This window comes from Chelonoidis abingdonii, chromosome 2, assembly GCF_003597395.2.
Source record: "Chelonoidis abingdonii isolate Lonesome George chromosome 2, CheloAbing_2.0, whole genome shotgun sequence".
Lineage (NCBI taxonomy): Eukaryota > Metazoa > Chordata > Testudines > Testudinidae > Chelonoidis > Chelonoidis abingdonii.
In genome coordinates, this window is record NC_133770.1 from 33,879,355 (window position 1) to 33,897,033 (window position 17,679).

The 17,679-nt window shown below is 42.5% G+C and overlaps 1 protein-coding gene across 1 annotated transcript; it reads right to left on the minus strand.

The window, feature by feature from the left end:
* Positions 1 to 8,770: 8,770 nt before the first annotated feature.
* LOC116815638 (sperm acrosome membrane-associated protein 3-like) lies at positions 8,771 to 13,851 on the minus strand. The gene is made up of 4 exons (XM_032764155.2): positions 13,666 to 13,851; positions 13,251 to 13,409; positions 11,469 to 11,547; positions 8,771 to 9,481 (listed from the first exon to the last, which is right to left on the minus strand). The coding sequence occupies exons 1-4, from the start codon at positions 13,802 to 13,804 to the stop codon at positions 9,415 to 9,417; spliced, it is 444 nt and encodes a 147-aa protein (XP_032620046.1). The 5' UTR covers positions 13,805 to 13,851; the 3' UTR covers positions 8,771 to 9,414.
* Between the last annotated feature and the right edge of the window lie 3,828 nt (positions 13,852 to 17,679).

Consider the following 17,679-nt stretch of genomic DNA (forward strand, 5'->3'; position numbering starts at 1 on the left):
GTTAGAAGAATGTATTTTCATCTGAGCAGGTTATATGTTCATACATACAGTTTAGCATATTTTCATGAACTTGTTACTGAAGGATTTGCTAAAATGTAAACATTTGCCAAATGCTTCACTATAATTGACTTAGAACAGGTCTGAAGCTCTCAACCATATCATTCTCATTATCTCAATGCAATTTAACTTCAGAGAAAAATTTAGCAGAGTAATTTAATAGAGAGAAAGGCAAAGCCATACAGTTTAGTGGTTTGCTAGTCTTTCTGCTAACAAGGAACTGAATTTCACTCTTGCTGTTTCTACTTGAGTCAGTGTTTTCTGATGAGATCTCAGGTCTCAGTGGATAAAAATCTTGCTCCTGGCATCCTCTCGTGCTTATTTTCCACATCAAGACATGGCAGTGTTTGTAATGAAATGTTAGCAGCTCATTCACTCTGCAAACATCTGTCTTGGCGGAGACGATTGCAATCTCTAAATTTATATTCTGATTAGTATAGCTGTAGGTTTGTCATGGTAAATTTAGAGAAGTCACAAGCTGTGAAAGTCATAGCAAAAATGAAGACTTATGGACATGTTTTATAGCAACAGTCCTCTGTAGTTAATATTGGAGTCATCTCATTAGCTCCTGGGATACTCAGCTACTGTCCTGTCCTCATCTAGACCACAATGAGCGCTCTCCACTCCTCACAGGAATTGCTCATCACCTTCACACACTTCATTCTTAGCCGGCTTCATCGTCTTTTGTTCCCCACTTGTTCCTCAAGCATTTTAAATTTCTAGGGGGGAGGAGTTATCACATCATCATCTGCTTTTCTTTCCTAGTTGTTATCCTGGTGTAGCACTCAGATGTGCCCTGTTGTGTCTTTGCAGCATTGTCACTCATTCCTCTTGTGAACTTCTATGGGCTAGACTTTAAAGACATACAATCTTCACAACCCATTACCCATTCATTGGCTTATTCACCACACACTTATTCATGTAAAAATGACATCAGCACTGACAAACACTCATCTTCAATTTTTATATTAGAGCACAGCCGAACAAACATTAGGAAAGTAAAAGGCAAGGGGATATTGCTTGTCAAATTACTGTATCTATGGACTGGTTCTTTGCAATTTGATTTTCTTTTTATTGATGATATTTTAACATTAAATGAAATCTACTAAAAGTAAGTCCAAAGGAATAGTGATTGAGAGTCCCGTATATTTTGTTTTTTATTTTAATGCTGTATTGATATTCCCAGCTGCAAATCATAAAAAACTGTCCTTAATCAGTAGTAACAACTGGTGGAATATTAAAACTGATGGCTGGTTGAAACCACCAATGGAATAGTCCCAAAATGTCCATTTGCCAAAGATGGTCACTAGGATTCTCTGCATGCAATAAAGAAGGAAGACAGAAGGTTGGAATACCTGTGCTAGAAAACCCAATCAGCACCTGTACATGAGAAGGTCAAAACTCATCTACAGACATATACTGCATCCTTAAGAAGAAAAACTAAAGAAACTTTCCTCTCAGCAACATTTATATTGTCCAAATCGTGACCAGTGGAATATTATGAGGAATCTGGGTTACTGAGCAGTGAACTGGCTCGTTGACCCAGAGTGCCTAAACATTCCCTCAGACCTAACCCTGCCTGATGTTCAAAGCTCTCTAATTTGGCTACTTCATAGGAAAAAGCTGTACAATTTGAGGGACACACTGGGACAAAGGAAACAAAACTAAATCCAGGAATGGCACTCAACTCCGTATGGAGTTGGGCCCCTCACCCATGTCAAAGACCTGGAAGCTCTGGAAAGTATCAAGCCCACCACCTGTGGAAAGATTCCTTTCTCACCATGGGAAGAATAGCAGTGGTGTAGAATAGCAATACAACACCTGACTCCCATGATAACTGAGATAATTTATGTCTTGTTCAAATAACGCTAGTTACCAGTTTTCCTAAAGAATGTAATAGTCTGGCCAAACCTGAAGAAGTCTAAGCTTGATGCTAACAATTCTACTTATTTCCACTTGCTTTCCAAACTCCTTGTTTTTGGTATCTGGGCACCAATGGGATGTATCCTCTTAGTTAGGTTTCAAACCAGGACAAAGCTCAAAAATGACCCTCCTGGCACTGAAGGGTGAAATATTTTGATTTGCTATTAAGAAAATAGAAATGAAATATTTCATTTTGGGTTGATTTGAAATGAGACATTTTGGTTTGTTGAACCTAATTGAAATGTTTAATTTCAGGTCAATTTGACATTATTCTGTATCTCTTTGAGCTGCCATGCTGTCTCACCAGGGTTGTAGTTTGGGTTCTTTATGCTCCCATTCTTTCCTATAGACCAGGCTCCCCGGCTGGACTTAATCTCCCAAGATACATTGTTGTTTCACCTCCAGCTGAACCAACATGTGGCATCATGGGAGTCATATGATCTCACTGCATCATGAGAGTTCTTGCCTGGCTGGGGAGCCTGGCCCATAGATGAAAACTGGGGGCTTGAGGCACTTGAACTACAACTCCCAAAAGGCATGGTAGCAGGTCAAGGGGACGCAGACAAATGTTGAACTGAGCCCAGATGAAATGTTTTGATTCCAGAATGTTAAATCTTTTTTCTGCGGAAATGTCAAAACAAAACTTTTCTAATAGAATTATTTTAGAACTTTTTATTCTGTAAAAAACTTTGATTATTTCACCTTTCTACCCTTATTTGAGATAAAAGCACAAGTGTAAATATCTAACAAATGGCAAGTTTGAGCAAGGGAAATACTAATACTCCCAGGTCTTCCTCTCATTCCTGTTATACCAACTGTTGTAACTTTATAAAATACCTCTGCAAAATGACATCATGCCACAGAAAACAGACTAATGAGGGGATGGAAGCACAGGCTCACTTTTCAGTGGCTAGGCTGGCTCTGATCACCTGGATATAGTTAAGACAAATCACACTGAGCTGTTCTGCTTTGCAGAGGCTGAATTTCTTGCTGTGTTACTGTGTTTTTATCTGAGATCTTGTTAAAACTGTTGTCCATTTCTCCTGCCTTTAGATCTTTTGCTTTCCTTAAATGCTAAAACTCCAACTGTGACCCCTCAGAGAAACTGATTCACTTCATCAAATGGATCCTGTAACTTTGATGTAGAAGCTTTTATTAAAAGGATCCGACATAAAGGAGACAAGGAAATGTTTTTGGCTGGTCAGAAATGCATTGCGAAAGAAAGGGAAATGGATATTAGAAAATAAGCAAAGTAAAATATCCACACTTATTTAATAGAAGCAATTGAATGTTCTCTGGGTTTTTGCAATATGATGTTATAAGGTAAAACAAGTAAACATTATAGCAATAAAACTTAAAACATTGCAGTGTTTAAGTGGCACAATGAAAATCATTAGAAGTCAGAACGGGTAGAAACTAAGCTACCAACAACATCCTTTAAGTTTTATAATATAAAGCGTAAAATAAAGTGCAACATATTATGCTATGGATTTAATCTGGAAAGCAGGAAGAGAAAATACTAATTATGTGCAATGGGCTGTGTTAACTTTGCTGCTATACCATGAAATGTAGCATTTTCTGCCTTTATGAATTTAACTGCAGATTGAATGTTGCATTAGCTCTTTTTTCACTTAATTGTTTAGTTTAAAAGCATTCTTCACTGAGGTGAATTGAGCAGAAAAAATGGAGTGAATTCCACTATTCATGGTAGTTTAACAGGGCAGCAGCACATCATCGAATCGTATAAATGTAGGACTGGAAGGGAGGACTTCAGTAGGTCATCTAGTCCAGTCCCCTGCACTCAAGGCAGGACTAAGCAATAACTAGACCATTCCTGACAGGTGGTTTGTTTAACCTGTCCTTAGAAACCTCCAGTGATGGAGATTCCGCAGCCTCTCAAGTTTCCCCACATCTTTCCTGAAATGTGTCACCCAGAATTGGACACAATACTCCAACTGAGGCCTTATCAGAGTAGAATGGTAGAATTACTACTTGTGTCTTGCTTACAATGGTCCTGCTGATACATCCCAGAATGATGATGGCTTTTTTTTTGTAAGTGTTACGCTGTTGACTCATATTTAGCTTGTGATCCACTGTAATCCCCAGATCCCTTTTCATAGTATTCCTTTCTTGTACTTCCCTTTCTGCATTACTTCCATCAGTTTTAGTCCAATACCCATTCATTCACACATGAAAAAGTTAGCCCATTAACTTTGTAATAACATAGAATTTGAAGGTTATTGCAGAAAACCAGCCAAAATGAGTGATGCTCTAAAATCAAAGGTGCTTCTGGGTTTTTTTCCCCATGTGGATTTTCTCTTGTCACTAATGTTAAAGCAAAGGATTTTTTGTTTTGGGGAGGAGTTTGCTGTGTGTTTCAATGCTATTTACAATCTCACTTATTTAAATGATCCAAATGACAAACAAAGGGTATGCCTACCCAGCAAATAGAGGTGATTGTAACATCAGTAGGCATACCAGTGCTTATTCTAGCTAGCGTGGATAAAAATAGCAGTGAAGACATGGTGGCATGGTCTTCAGCATGGGCTAGGAACCTGATTAGATACCAAAGATCCCTGGTAGGCTTGTATTGGGACAGCTAGTCTGGGCTGAAACCAATGCTGCCACATCTTCACTACTATTGTTATCCATCATAGCTAGATTAAAGATAACACAAATATAGCTATTCATGCTACAATCACACCTTCATTTGCTGTGTAGGTGTATATCCTAACAGCTTCTGCTCTTACTCAGACTCAGCAAGTTTAAGCAGGGAAGCCACTGACATCAAGTCATTTCTCAATCTTCTTTTTGATAAACTAAACAGATTGAGCTCTTTAAGTCCCGAGATAGAGACTTTAGTAAGACAGAGAAGAGTGGTTGAGAGGAGCAGTGATCTGATACAGAACTGGTTCTACTGGCCACATGAGACTAAAGATATTGGGCCAGATTCTCATCAGTAAATGATGGAGTAAGTTCAACCCATGTGACTAAGGGCATGCAGGATCAGACCCTTGGCTAGAAAATAAATCTGTAATAAATACTCTAGTCATATCTGTGGTAATACATTATTTTTCAGAGAAATTTGCAGAAATATAGTACTTGGGCATTTTTACAATATTGCCATCATGGGGAATGGTGCTGGCATGTCTCTCAATGGCAACAGACATTTTGCTGATACAAACAACTGTTAAATTAACCAAATAAAATAGAACTTACAACCTTCACCTTTGAAAGTATCTTGCTGTGGCCATTAACATAGTGAGAGGCGGTTTCTGGAACCGGTCCTGCATTTGTAACAAAGCCAAAATGTTCCACTGACTGCAATGGGCATTATTTGTATGAGTAAGGACTGCAGGACTGGGCACCCTATAGGATCAGTCTCTCCAGAGTGTAGCCTCCTGCCTGAATGTTGTTCCCATTAGTGACTTACCCCTCTTGGCACTTGGATGTAGTAATTGGGATAGCCATTAAGTTGTATTGCAGTTTTCCTTTAAGAAAGAGTGAAGTCATTTTTAAGTTAGAGGAGTGCAAAAATCCCATGCAACTGGTAAACATCTATATATAGTAGCACACTTTTAAGTTAAAAACATCCAAGGAAGATTTTTGGTGTATGGGAAAAAAATGTTAAAAACAAATCCCCAAATTTGCTTGCTGCTGAGATTTTTGCCAAGTGAATATTTATGTCCAAGTTATAAACTTCTGAAAGATGGGGCGTATAACGGAAATATTGAAGTAGTCTTAAGCAATGCAGTGCTATGCACTGACATATTGTATGGGGTCAGCCCTGTTTCTACTGAAGTCAGTGGCAAGCCTCTTTTTGACTTGAATGGGAAGATGCCCAGGCCCTGTATGTCATTTTTCATGCCTTAGTGGGAGTTTTCATACTGTGTCTAGAGATGATCTCATGATCCCTGTTGTCCATGACTGCTGGCAAGGTTTTCTAGCAGTTGGTTAGCTAGCTCAGACATCAGTGCTGGCCAAGTTACCTGGAATACTCACGTCATCACAAGATTTACAGGTTCTGAAATGCAGTGGAAATATGGTGATAGAGAAAACCTAGCAAATGCTAGCTGTAGAAATGAATGGAAAACTTGCTTTCACACAGAAACCAAGGAAAATATATTCTGCATGTCCTTTTAGATTACAGATGGATAATATTGAAAGTGAGTTACTTATTCTATGTCTGAATAAAAGTGAATCTAGGACTCCCAATCTTCCCTTCTATAATTATAGGGCGAGAGGAAGGATACCAATCAGCTGTTACCCAAAGTAACCACTCAATGTCCCCATAGTGCTACAAAAATGCAGCACAAGTAGTATTTTTCTACCTGTAGAAAATATCCAGGAAGACCTTTTATGACAGGTGGTTTGACACAACTGTAGTTGATACCATCAAGAAATTCACAGAATTCCATCACATTTCTATGCCTGCTCCAGCCACTTAATAGGACCATAAGTCTGCAGAACATGCATAGAATATGTAACAGAGATCTGTAGTTTGAATCACAGAGGAGAATTTGATACTTAATCCACCCTACTATTCTTAGCTCTAGGGTGGGGAAAATCCTGAGATGGAAATCTGTTTCCTCCCAATTTGGATACATTATGTGATATAGATGTTTCACATGCCAACATTCATGTGGGTTAAGATCTGGAGTCCTGATGTGAGAGGAGCCTTTTGTGAAAAAGATTATCATTAATTATTTCAGTGTCAGCCCCATGCTGTCTATATAATCTAGGTTGGGATGTCAAAACTGCCAAAGTTTGATGAACCTGGGAATATTTTCAGACCCAACTCCATTTATAACAGAACGGTTGCTCAGATTTTTTTTCTTTTTAACAAAAACAACTTTCTGGTATTTTTGTACATTGCCAAAAGATAGCAAAAAATAACAAGGCACAGACAGTTCTCACAAGTGGGAATAACTAACTATTTCTCTTTAACTGTGTGTCTCAGGGACCTCTTGATGGCAGCTGGCAGAGGGCAGAAGGGTTATAGGAATCCCCTGGGTGTGGTATTTACATTCTAGCTCATCAGACTGTCATGTGAGGTCTCCAGTGAAAGCCTGTGTCACATGGAAAATGCATATATGGATGATGTGTAAGAAGTTATGTATATAAATGGAAAATTATGTTAAGATCTGTGTCGAGGGACTGGTCACCAGAAATGGTGAAAAATAGATTAACATTTTGTGTCTGAAAGAAAACCATCTATCTGTTTTCATGTAACTTAAGTATTGTATAGCTCACACTCACCAGTCTGAACCTGATAATAATGAAGGATTGTGAAATCTTCAAAGACAGAAAATTAACAGGAAGAGGTAAACAGCAGGGTTTATCCTGTTTTGCAAACTAAAACAATGTAGTCGGGTACCATATCTGGGGTACTATAACTAGGAACCCCTAGTTATTCCTTCAATCTCTGAGGCAAGCTGTCAGTGGGCTTGATCTTATGAGAAGGGGTCTCAACCAAACAGCTTGAAAATGCCAGGGAAAGAACTTGAGGTAAGCTATCTTGCAGAAGATAGGGGAATGCCTTGTTAGCTAAGTTTAGCCTCTAGAAAGTGTGTTATGATTTTATTTTATATGTAACCATCTGTTTCCAATATTCTTACTCTCTTTCACTTGAATGTCTGTTCTTTGATGATAAACTTAATCTTGTTTTTAAGATAGATATGTGTTAAGCAAAGTGGTCATCCTGAATTGAATCCTACAAGCTGGTGTACTGTTCCTTTGGGAACAGCAGGCCTGGCAATTTTGTGAATGTTCAGTGGAATAGGAGTGGACCACTTCAGAGGGATGCTCGGAGGACTCAGGGTTTTGCGTGTACCTATTGCTAATCTCTACAGAGAGAGGCCTACAGAGGCCTGGAAGGCAGTATTTGTATTGCCAGAGGCTGGTGGTTTCAGGGAGCTGATCCATAACAGGCACAGACAAGACTTCCTCATGCCCTGGGTACCCCTGGGAAGTATCACACTCTCAATCTCTTTGTGTCAAACTTAATGTCACTTTAGCTTTTGCATTCCAACTGCAATTGTGACAATCAACCCACTTAGATGTGGTGCCATTCCTTTTAGTGAAAGGAAAAGAGCACGTCGTACGGATGGGTAATGATCAACACACATTAAAGAATTCTATAAAAATCTAATAATAGACTGTAATAATCTTAATGGAGCCCAAAAATTTAGGAGTGTTTCCAACCATATTATGGGATCCCATCTCAGCTCACCGGGGGATCGCCCAACCTTCAGCAGCACAGAGCCAGCATAGCAACTCCCATGCAACCCTTGCAGCTAGTGTAAGGGAATAGGTGAGCGATGGTGGGGCTGGTGTATCAACTCCTGGGGGGAAGGGGGAGGCATAGGTAACTGATGAATGTTGTCTCTTAGGGTGATCTAACTGATGCGGAGGGATCGGTCTAGCACTCAGCCAGCCCAGGCGCAGGGAAGTATAAACATGGCTTAAAGCCATGAGTTACACAGTGCACTTCTTAGCCGTAGCTGAGTCTGGGTCCTTGATTTAATTCCTGATTTCATTAGGGACTTTTTATTTAGGATTTTTAGAAGGTCTAGAAATGGTTTTCAAATTAGGATCAAACTCCCACTTTCTAATAGCAGAAAACTGATATAAACAAGACTACTGCATGCACCAGCCAACAAAACTCTGGGGCTCAATTCTGTTCGCTGGCCTGCAAGATACAAGGCTCCACTTGCCTATAGGCAGCTGAGGACAATTGAGGATGATTGTGAACTCCACCGTGCTTGTACTGTGGCTAAGTTTTATAAACTTTGGATTATAGTAGCATTTATTTATCTTTTCAGCCACTTGGAAATTGATTTCATACTTATTGCACATTTTTCTGCATTTCAGTGGGAATGTGTGTGATACTGACAGTGTTGAATTGCTCGGCATTTTGATTAGCAAATACTTACAAATTTTGCCCAGCTCCCAGTGAGACCATGGCAAGTATTTTGCACCCTTTAGTATACAGGTAAATCTTATACATTCTCTGTGGACAAGTTCATACACCTTTGAGTTTCTCCAGTTTGCCCTCTTTGAAAACCCCAAAGCACCCAGCAGTTTCTGGAAACCCCTTTTAACCAGTTATAACTGCAGCTCCAGAACCTTGTCTATCAGCCACTTCACCTTCCGCATGCTGTTTCACATACAACTAAGTTCAGGAAAATCTTCTGGAGTGGAGGCCTAAATAGTATGTGAAACTAAAGTCCTGAGCTGATTTCTTTTAAATTAATAAATCCATTTATTAAAAAAAATTCTTTAAATTAGTATTTGTTGTTGTTTTTTGTTTTTCCTATTGGTTTGTGGAATGGATTGTTTGTACACGCTAACTGCCAGAAGTGCCCAGGGAGGGAGAGAAACATTCCTTTTTCAGGAAAACACAGTCATAGCAGAGCCAGGCTGGTGACTTTCTCACAGGTCACATCCATCAACCCACTCAGACAGGTCTCGCCCTTTGCAGTGCATTGTCCAGTCCTCCCTGAGGAAGGAAAAGGCAAAGAGTGAATATTAGGTTTTATTATTTTTAATAATAATACATTATGTTTCTCTAATGTCCCTTGCAATAGAGAAGAGACGGGAATCTGTTGTAGTAAACCCTGGAAGAGGATTCTTCTTTCAGGATGTTGGACGCACAGAGACCCTGAAGCTCCCTGGATCTTTCATCTCACAGACAGAGGAACACAGCCTGTGCTGTGCAGTGTGTTACCACACTAAGTCTATCTAAACTTGGGCTGGACTAAGCAATCATAAGGCTAGATTCTGTCACTGTGACAAAGTGGGACTGTTCTTAATGTTTCCTCTGAATACTGTGTGGGTGCCTCAGTTTCCCCTATGCATTTCTTAAGTCTTTAGGGGGTGAGAGTGTTGCAGAGCAAAGGGCGAGTGCACATAAATGGCTGACACGCTATCTCCTGGCAACTAATGGCCGAGTCCCTTCCCCCCAGCAAGGAGATAGCTAAAGATGTTGGAGAACAAAGAACTCAGGTGACCTCCTAGCCCGGGAAAGGAACAAAGCCAGAGGAGGAGGGACTGGAGAGTCAGTTTGGAGCTAGCTGGGGATGAGGCGTGAAGTGCAATCATGGTTATCTGGCTCGCTGCCCCCAGAATGGACCTGGTTGAAGAGTCCTGTTCTCTGTACTTGCAAGCTCTGTTTTAGACCATGTTCCTGTCATCTAATAAACCTCTGTTTTACTGCCTGGCTAAGAGTCACATCTGACTGTGAAGTGGGGGTGCAGGACCCTGCGGCTTCCCCAGGACCACCAGGGCAGCCTTGCTGTGGGAAGTGCACAGAGGGGCAGAAGTTGCTGAATGCTCAAAGGTCAGACCCAGGAAGGTGGAAACCGTGTGAGCTTCTTGCCCTGCTCACAGAGAGAAGACTTCACCAGAGTCCTGACTGGCTTTGTAGGGAGCAGTTCCTGAGCATTGCCCGGGAACTCCGTGATAGTCACCCTTACCCACATTGAATAGTACCTCTCTGATGGAACAGCCCCACTGAAATGAAACCCAAGGAGTAAGGTACTCCTCAGTGTCAGGGCAGCAGAATTAAGCTCATTGAATAGCTAGTCGACCATGCTGCAGTAATTTCCATGCCAAAGGATCCCTAAGTAATTTACGATCTACGTAGCATACAGAAATTACCTCACCCACTCTTACATACTGCTGCCTCTGTGGTGAAATATGCACAGCAACACCCTACCGCAGGAAGAGCTGAGGGATAATGTAGCCCTGAAACTACAGTGGGGAAACCTGAAAACAGAATGGATGGCTCCCCAAATTGGAACTTAGTCAGGAACTTAGTTCACACATCTATTTTTGTACAAAGTGCTATGGGTCTTGTGATAACTCCATATTTATATGTGCTTTTGAATTTTTCTCTGCCCTCCTTTCTCGATCTCTATTTGTTTATTACTCTGTCTTTATCAAGATTTATACTCCTTAATCAGGACTTGGGGCTCCCCTATGTTAGGCACTGTACATCCTAAAAAGACTCCCCCTTGCCAAGGAAATTCCAATCTTAGCATAGGACAAGAGACAACAGGTGGAGGAAAAACAAAGTCGGGGCAGACAAGGGAACATGAAATCACTATGGCTGGTATAATGAGTAGCAGTCTCAGCCTGCCAACTGCATAGCTATTGTGTAGCTATCGTGGCAAAGGTGAGCCTTAAAGATGCCAGTGTAGTGACCATGTGAATGGTTAGTGTCCCTTTATGCTTCATTTTTGTCTTGTTTTGTCCAACATTTGTTCCCCTCTGTTCCTTTCTCTATAGTCTCTCCTAAATGGTTTCTCTTAATTGAAATTAGGCAATATGAGTTTGTTTATCAGTCACTGTCCATTCACCAAGTTCTAAGGCTGTATTGTGTTTACTTGTATTGTTTCAGCATTAAACTTAAGCTAAGGGCAAACATTCACAATCACAAATGCATGTCTGTATTTCCAAAGAGAATCTCCGAGGGCGCCCCTTACCAGGCATCCATTCCTTGTGGGTCTCGCACAATTCTTTTGGCACAGACGATGTCATCCGTTATGTCATTTGACAGCAAGTCTGCAAAGGAAAGAGAGAAGCATGAATGGGGATTTCCCGTGTAAAACCTCAGTATAGTGCACCCAAATATAAGGGGAATGGCTGTTCAGCTGTGCACCCTGCTGGCCAGCCTTTGTCGTGCTCCCCCAGTGGCATTCCAAAGGTGCTGCTTGCTTGTGCAATTGCGGAGCTGCAGTGTTGAACTGGGCTCTCCTTTTCCTCCTTGCTGCACTCTCAGAGCAGGGAGAGTGAGGGGAACCTAGAGCATTACCACTACAAACAGTTATTTTTCTCTCCTGCTGACAACAGCTCACCTTAACTGATCACTCTTCTTATAATGTGTATAGTAACACCCATTGTTTCATGTTCCCTGTGTGTGTATATATATATCTTCCTTCTGTATTTTCCACTACATGCATCTGATGAAGTGAGCTGTAGCCCACAGAAGCTTATGCTACAATGAATTTGTTAGTCTCTAAGTTGCCACAAGTACTCCTGTTCTTTTTGGAAGGGTAAGGTAAGGTAGGGAAACAGTGATGGGATGGGGGAATGGGCTGAAGAGAACATGGTGGTGGGCAGAAGGAACTGGAGTGGGAGAAAGACATGAGGCCAGGCTGAGGGAATGAGTGAGAGGCAATGAGAGAGAGGGGGGCAGAGGTTGCTAGAGGAGAGAACCTGTGAGGACAGTTAGATTTAATGTAAGAAAGAGTGAGGGAGGTGCATGGGAGAGTGAACACACGAGTGATAATGGGAACATGGGGCTGGAGGGGCTGAGCTCATAGGGATTAAACTTGCGCTCACTGAACCTATCAAGCCACACAAAGAGAAAAGACTCAGGGATCATTGCTGGGTAGCTGAGAGATCCAAGGGCCCTGCCCTACCCAGAAAGGTCAAGAGGAGAATCCTCTCAGCATACATGGTAAAAAGCAGGTACCTCCCACCACAACCTGCCAGAGACAGCACTGCACCCTCTGCTACTTTCCATTGAACTGAGCATCTGGTGTGTTGGTTGGAACAGGAGAGTGGGAGTCTGGACTCCTGTATTCTGTTCACAGCTCCACCATCCTGCATTGTCTTGGTCATATCAATTAGCCCTTCAGTGTAATCAGTGTAATAACACTGTTCCCACCGGTGAGCCAGGAGGTTGAATTAATTCAAGTGTCCGACATAGTTTGATACGCTCAGGTGAAAAGCAGAGTTTATTATCCCATGATATGTCTTGTGTGTATTCCTGCCAAAGGGGACTGTACTTCATTCTGCCAATCCTCTCTGGGACGGGTCTGAACCTGCCTTCCCACCCCAGCCCAGGCAGTATGGTTCCCAGGGGGAAAACATTACTGTGGCTGTACCTGGGTGTCCACCTTAAAAGTGGGAAGTTCCCATGATGGAAGTGGTTCCACATGACAGGTGATACGGCCCCAGGCTGTTATCTTTCCCAGGTAACCACCACATAGCTAGTGATGACAAAGTGTGTTTTCTCCATCTCAGCCTGACCCAATTCAGGGCTACCTACTCTCCACCCAGATCCCAGCCCTGCAGGGAGCCCTCCACAGGGTCTTAGAAAGGGGGGCTGGTACCATGGAGATGGCTCACCCCCTCTTCCATGCAGGGAGGAATGATAGCTGTGTGTTAATTTTTAACTGAGGAATGAAGAGCAGCTATGACATGGGCAGGAATCCTGCAGCGGCTCTTGCCACTCTTGGGGGTGGGGTTAGGGACAGTACCAGTGCAGGGTATGTGGCAGAGATTCTCAGTGGGGCTCCGGTAGTTGTTGCACCAGACACGGCTGTTGATCTGGAAGATGCCATAGTCCGTGCTGCCATCTGCATTGTCGTCCTCTGCTGCCGAATTGAAGCCGCTCTCAAAGAATGCCATGCAGATCCCTGATGCGGGAAGAGAACATGCTCAGTGTCCACAGCAGAGGGTGTCCACAGAAACAGGGGCAACTTGGGGGAGCATGGAAAGGCAGAGCCCTGGAGAGGAGGGAAACAACATGCAGAGGCAGACAGATAGGAGGAGTGGGGGAAAGGCAGCAGGAATAAGAGAGTGGCAGAGAGGATGAAAGAGTGAAGAGAGTTTGGCGTGAGGGGAAATTGGGGAGAAGTGTATGTGTGAGAAGGAGGGAGCACTAAAACTCACAGTTGGCAAGGCTGTAACCCTCGTACCCATCCAGCCCTTCTTCATGAAGCATATAGGCTAGTTCACATCGGCTAAAGATTTTTGCTTTGTTTGCCGTGATCAGGCAGCCAAGCAGGGAGAGAAGTGTGAGCGCCTTCATTTTTTGCCAGAGAATGGGGAACCTTGGTTCCACCTGTGAGGAAAAAATACAAGAGCTAACTATCAGAGGGGGATTCTATGACCAAAAGTCTGACTCCCTGTTCCCATAACACGTACTGGCGGACTGTCCCTGAGGTAACCCAAGATTGAACCTTTTCACCCCAGCTGTGGTACCTTCTCTTTCTCCCATGGCTATAATCTTGCCCTCAGAGGGGTATTTGTTTTGCACAGAGGAACTACAGAGTGTGCATGCGTGCACAGACACACACTGTAAACTGGACAACCTAAAAGACTAACAAGTCTTATTAATCCAGAAACTGAAAGCACTGAGGCTACAGGCATCAGAACTTTACAGCTGACTTTCTCATAATTATGTACATGGTGAAGAGTCAGATGTCCACTGGGAACTGGAAGGCTGACAAGTGCGATCCACTTGGCAAAGGGTTACACATATTAAAGTCTAAGACATTTGAGCCAATGGCCACTTCTTACTCTGGAAGCATGTCCATACTGACAGCAGTGTAACTTTGTTCTCTCAGAGGCCCTTCTCTTCCCTCCCTTCCCCTGTTTTCCCTGGGACCTTATAAGAATAGTTTGTGGCATTAAAGGCCCAGACCTGCCAAGTCTACTGTTTCTCTCTGTATGCTATGGTTTTGGTCTTTTCTACAGGTCTTCAAGGAAACTTGTTTTTTTTCTGATGTTCGGCTCAGAGTGTGTGTGGATGGAGGGAGGCAGGAGGGGAGAAACTGTATGAAATCGGAGAGTTGTTTGTACGTATTAAGAAAAGCCTTGGCACTAAAATGTTTCAGAGTCATCTAGTGTTTCTCTGGCATCCCTCATTTAGATTCTCCAACTCTGGATTCCCCAGCCTCACGAGACAGCAAATACTCTCTGTTTTGGTTTTTTGAATCACATTTCTCAGAGTTTTCCTTTCGTCCTATTCCATCTTGAAATCGACTTGAAATTTATTCGCTTGTTCCTGAGGTCACAAAGCAAAGACCAAAAAAAAACCCCCCCCCCCGAATGTGGCTTTTTTAATCCCTGTATTTCCAGACTGAATATTTAATATGTCCTTATTGGATCTTTTAAACCCACCATTAGAGACTTGTCGAAAATGACCTGGCTTACTTCATTTCATTATGGCATTTTGGGGGTTAATTAAGTGATACAGTTATAAGTAATGCTAACAGGCGTTTTCCCTAATCCCCTCTTCCTCATCTTTTTAGGACTGTCACCATGAATAAAAGAATAAGAGTAAGAAGGGGAATATTTCATGGGTTTATTATTCATTGGACTTATATATATGGGGCCTACACTTAGTCCCCTTGTTCCACCTGTTTCACATCACTCCAGCAGCGGAAAGCAGCTGGAAAAATGACCTAGCTGGCCTGTTCTCTTAACTGTGGCTGGCTGTACCCCATCTCTCGAATAGGGTACTTGTTGGGGGAGAAAGTAGGGTGGTCAGCACACTGCTATGCCAGCTTCTAACTAAACTCCAATCAGGAAGGTAGAAAGCTGCTATTGACCTCGACCTCCACCCCCCCACAGTGGTGCTGAGCACTGCTTGGCTGCAGGTAAGGATTCAGCACTGACCCTTATCCAGAGCCATCAAACATGCAAATATTTCTCTCACTGGTGGTTTGTTGCCCCTAAAATGGGAAGGCACAAGCTTCTGGTAGGTTGAGCCTGAACTTATGCAAATATCTACACATTAATGCTAATTTGCTATGCTCTGTTTTGTCTCCAGATGTTAGCAGGTACTAATGAAACAGTAGCAAAAGGTATTATCAGCTCTTACTGCTGGCAGTAGCCACAGCAGGATAGTCCAGAGCCTGCTTGGACAGGACGGTTAATAAATTAAAGGACAATTGTACCCCCAAAACCTTAATTTACAGCTTCTGATCACAGCTTCCTCCAGAGTAGAGTCTGGTCTGAAAGTTCCCAACCGACGCCCAGTGTCTCCCCCTCTAACTGCTCCCCCTTCTAGAACCTGCTCCTCTTCATGTCCCTGTGACATCACTCACCACCATTCTCAGTTCAAAACAACACAACAAAGATTTGTTGTGTGTTGTACGTCTCAGACTCCTGCATTCTAAAATATATGGCAGAATTACACAATGCAAGGAAGTGGGTCATCTGTAGCAGAGCTGGGTGAATACTGCAAACATATTTCTTCAAATTGTCACTTCGAAAAGCATGTTTAGGATCCTACTGTAGGATATGTGCACAAAAATAGTTTTCTATCCTTAATCACAAGTATTCACACCTGAAAATGGATTCTAACTCTTCCAGTCAGGCAACAGAAGCTTGCCATGTGACCAAATGCTCACGTAAAACCTGTGACAAAAAACACTTCTAAAACACTCACAAGTTGCTTGTGAACAAGCTACAGGCCAAGAATTATTCCCATAAATTATCCAATGAATGCTTTCAAACAACAAATTATTTATTTGTTTTGTGTTAGAATCCAGAGGCCCCAGTTAAGCTTGGGACCTCATTATGCTAGCTCCTGTAAACACAAAGAGTGAGGGACAGTTCCTATCAAGACTGACAATGGAAGCATTTTTATACCCATTTGACAGATGGGGAACTGAGGCATACAGAATAAAAGCCGGGTCAGGCCCTAAAGGACTTACTCACGGTCAGACAGCAAGTCTCTGCTAGAACCAGGAGCTAGTCTCCTGAGTCTCCGTTCAGTGCCTTAACCACAAGACCATCCTTCTTCTCAAGAGTCAGGGACATAATGTAGCTCCCACCTCCTCACCTCTGCCTCAGCACAGAGGGGAGATAGTTCTCTCCCTGTTTTCCCCAGGCATTGTGACTGCTTGATACAATGCACATTATCTCCTGGAGCTCCTGCTGGTGCTGTGCAGCTCCAATAGGAACTGAGAAAGACACTTCTGGTCCACTAACTGGTTTTGCAGCTCAGTTGGACCCGTGAACCTGGCTGCTAGAGACAGGGAAGTGTAGTACCATTATACAAGGCACTTGTGAGACCTCATCTGGTTTAGCGTGTGCAGTTCTGGTCTCCCATATTTAAGAAGGATGAATTCAAACTGGAACAGGTGCAGAGAAGGACTACTAGGATGACCTGAGGAATGAAAAACCTACCTTATGAGAACAGACTCAAAGAGCTTGGCTTGTTTAACCTAACCAAAAGAGGGCTAAGGGAAGATATGATTACTTTCCATTAATACATCAGAGGAATAAATGCCAGGGAGGGAAAGGAGTTATTTAAGTTAAGCACCAATGTGGACACAAGAACAAATAGATATAAAATGGCCATCAACAAGTTTAGGTTTGAAATTAGATGAAGGTTTCTAACCATCAGAGGAGTGAAATTCCGGAACAGCATTCCAAGGTAAGCAGTAGGGGCAAAAAACTAACTGCTTCAAGACTGAGCTTGATAAGTTTATAGAGGGAATGGCATGATAAAACTGCCTACGATGGCATGTAGCCGATCTGCAACTGCTCGCACAAGTATCTCCAATGGCCAGTGATGGGACACAGATGGGAGGGCTCTGAGTTACTACAGAGAATTCTTTCCCAGGTGTCTGGCTGGTGGGTCTTGCCCACATGCTCAGGCTTCTGACTAATCGCCATAGTTGAGATTTGGAAGAAAATTTCCTCCTTCCTTTTCGCCTTCCTCTGCAGCATGGAGCCTGGGTCACTTGCAGGTTTAAACTAGTGTAAATTGCGGGTTCTTGTTGGGATTCCCTCTTTCCACTCAGCTTCCCAAGAACTCAGTTCAGCTCCAGCTTTCATCATTCAGGTATCTTTATTTGTCATATAGCAGTGCTACACTGAGTTGATCAGACTCAAACACAAGATGTAGGGGGGTAGATGCAGAATTCGTCACAGCTCCAAAGTCACACA

Bases quoted from the DNA above. Each gene is read 5' to 3' on its own strand.
- LOC116815638 (XM_032764155.2), bottom strand. From the start codon at position 13,804: ATGAAGGCGCTCACACTTCTCTCCCTGCTTGGCTGCCTGATCACGGCA. The intron at 11,548-13,250 runs GTACTGTCCCTA...TTTCCTTTGCAG, and splicing joins CTGCCACATACCCTGCACTG to ACTTGCTGTCAAATGACATA. The intron at 9,482-11,468 runs GTAAGGGGCGCC...TTCCTTCCTCAG, and splicing joins CCACAAGGAATGGATGCCTG to GGAGGACTGGACAATGCACT.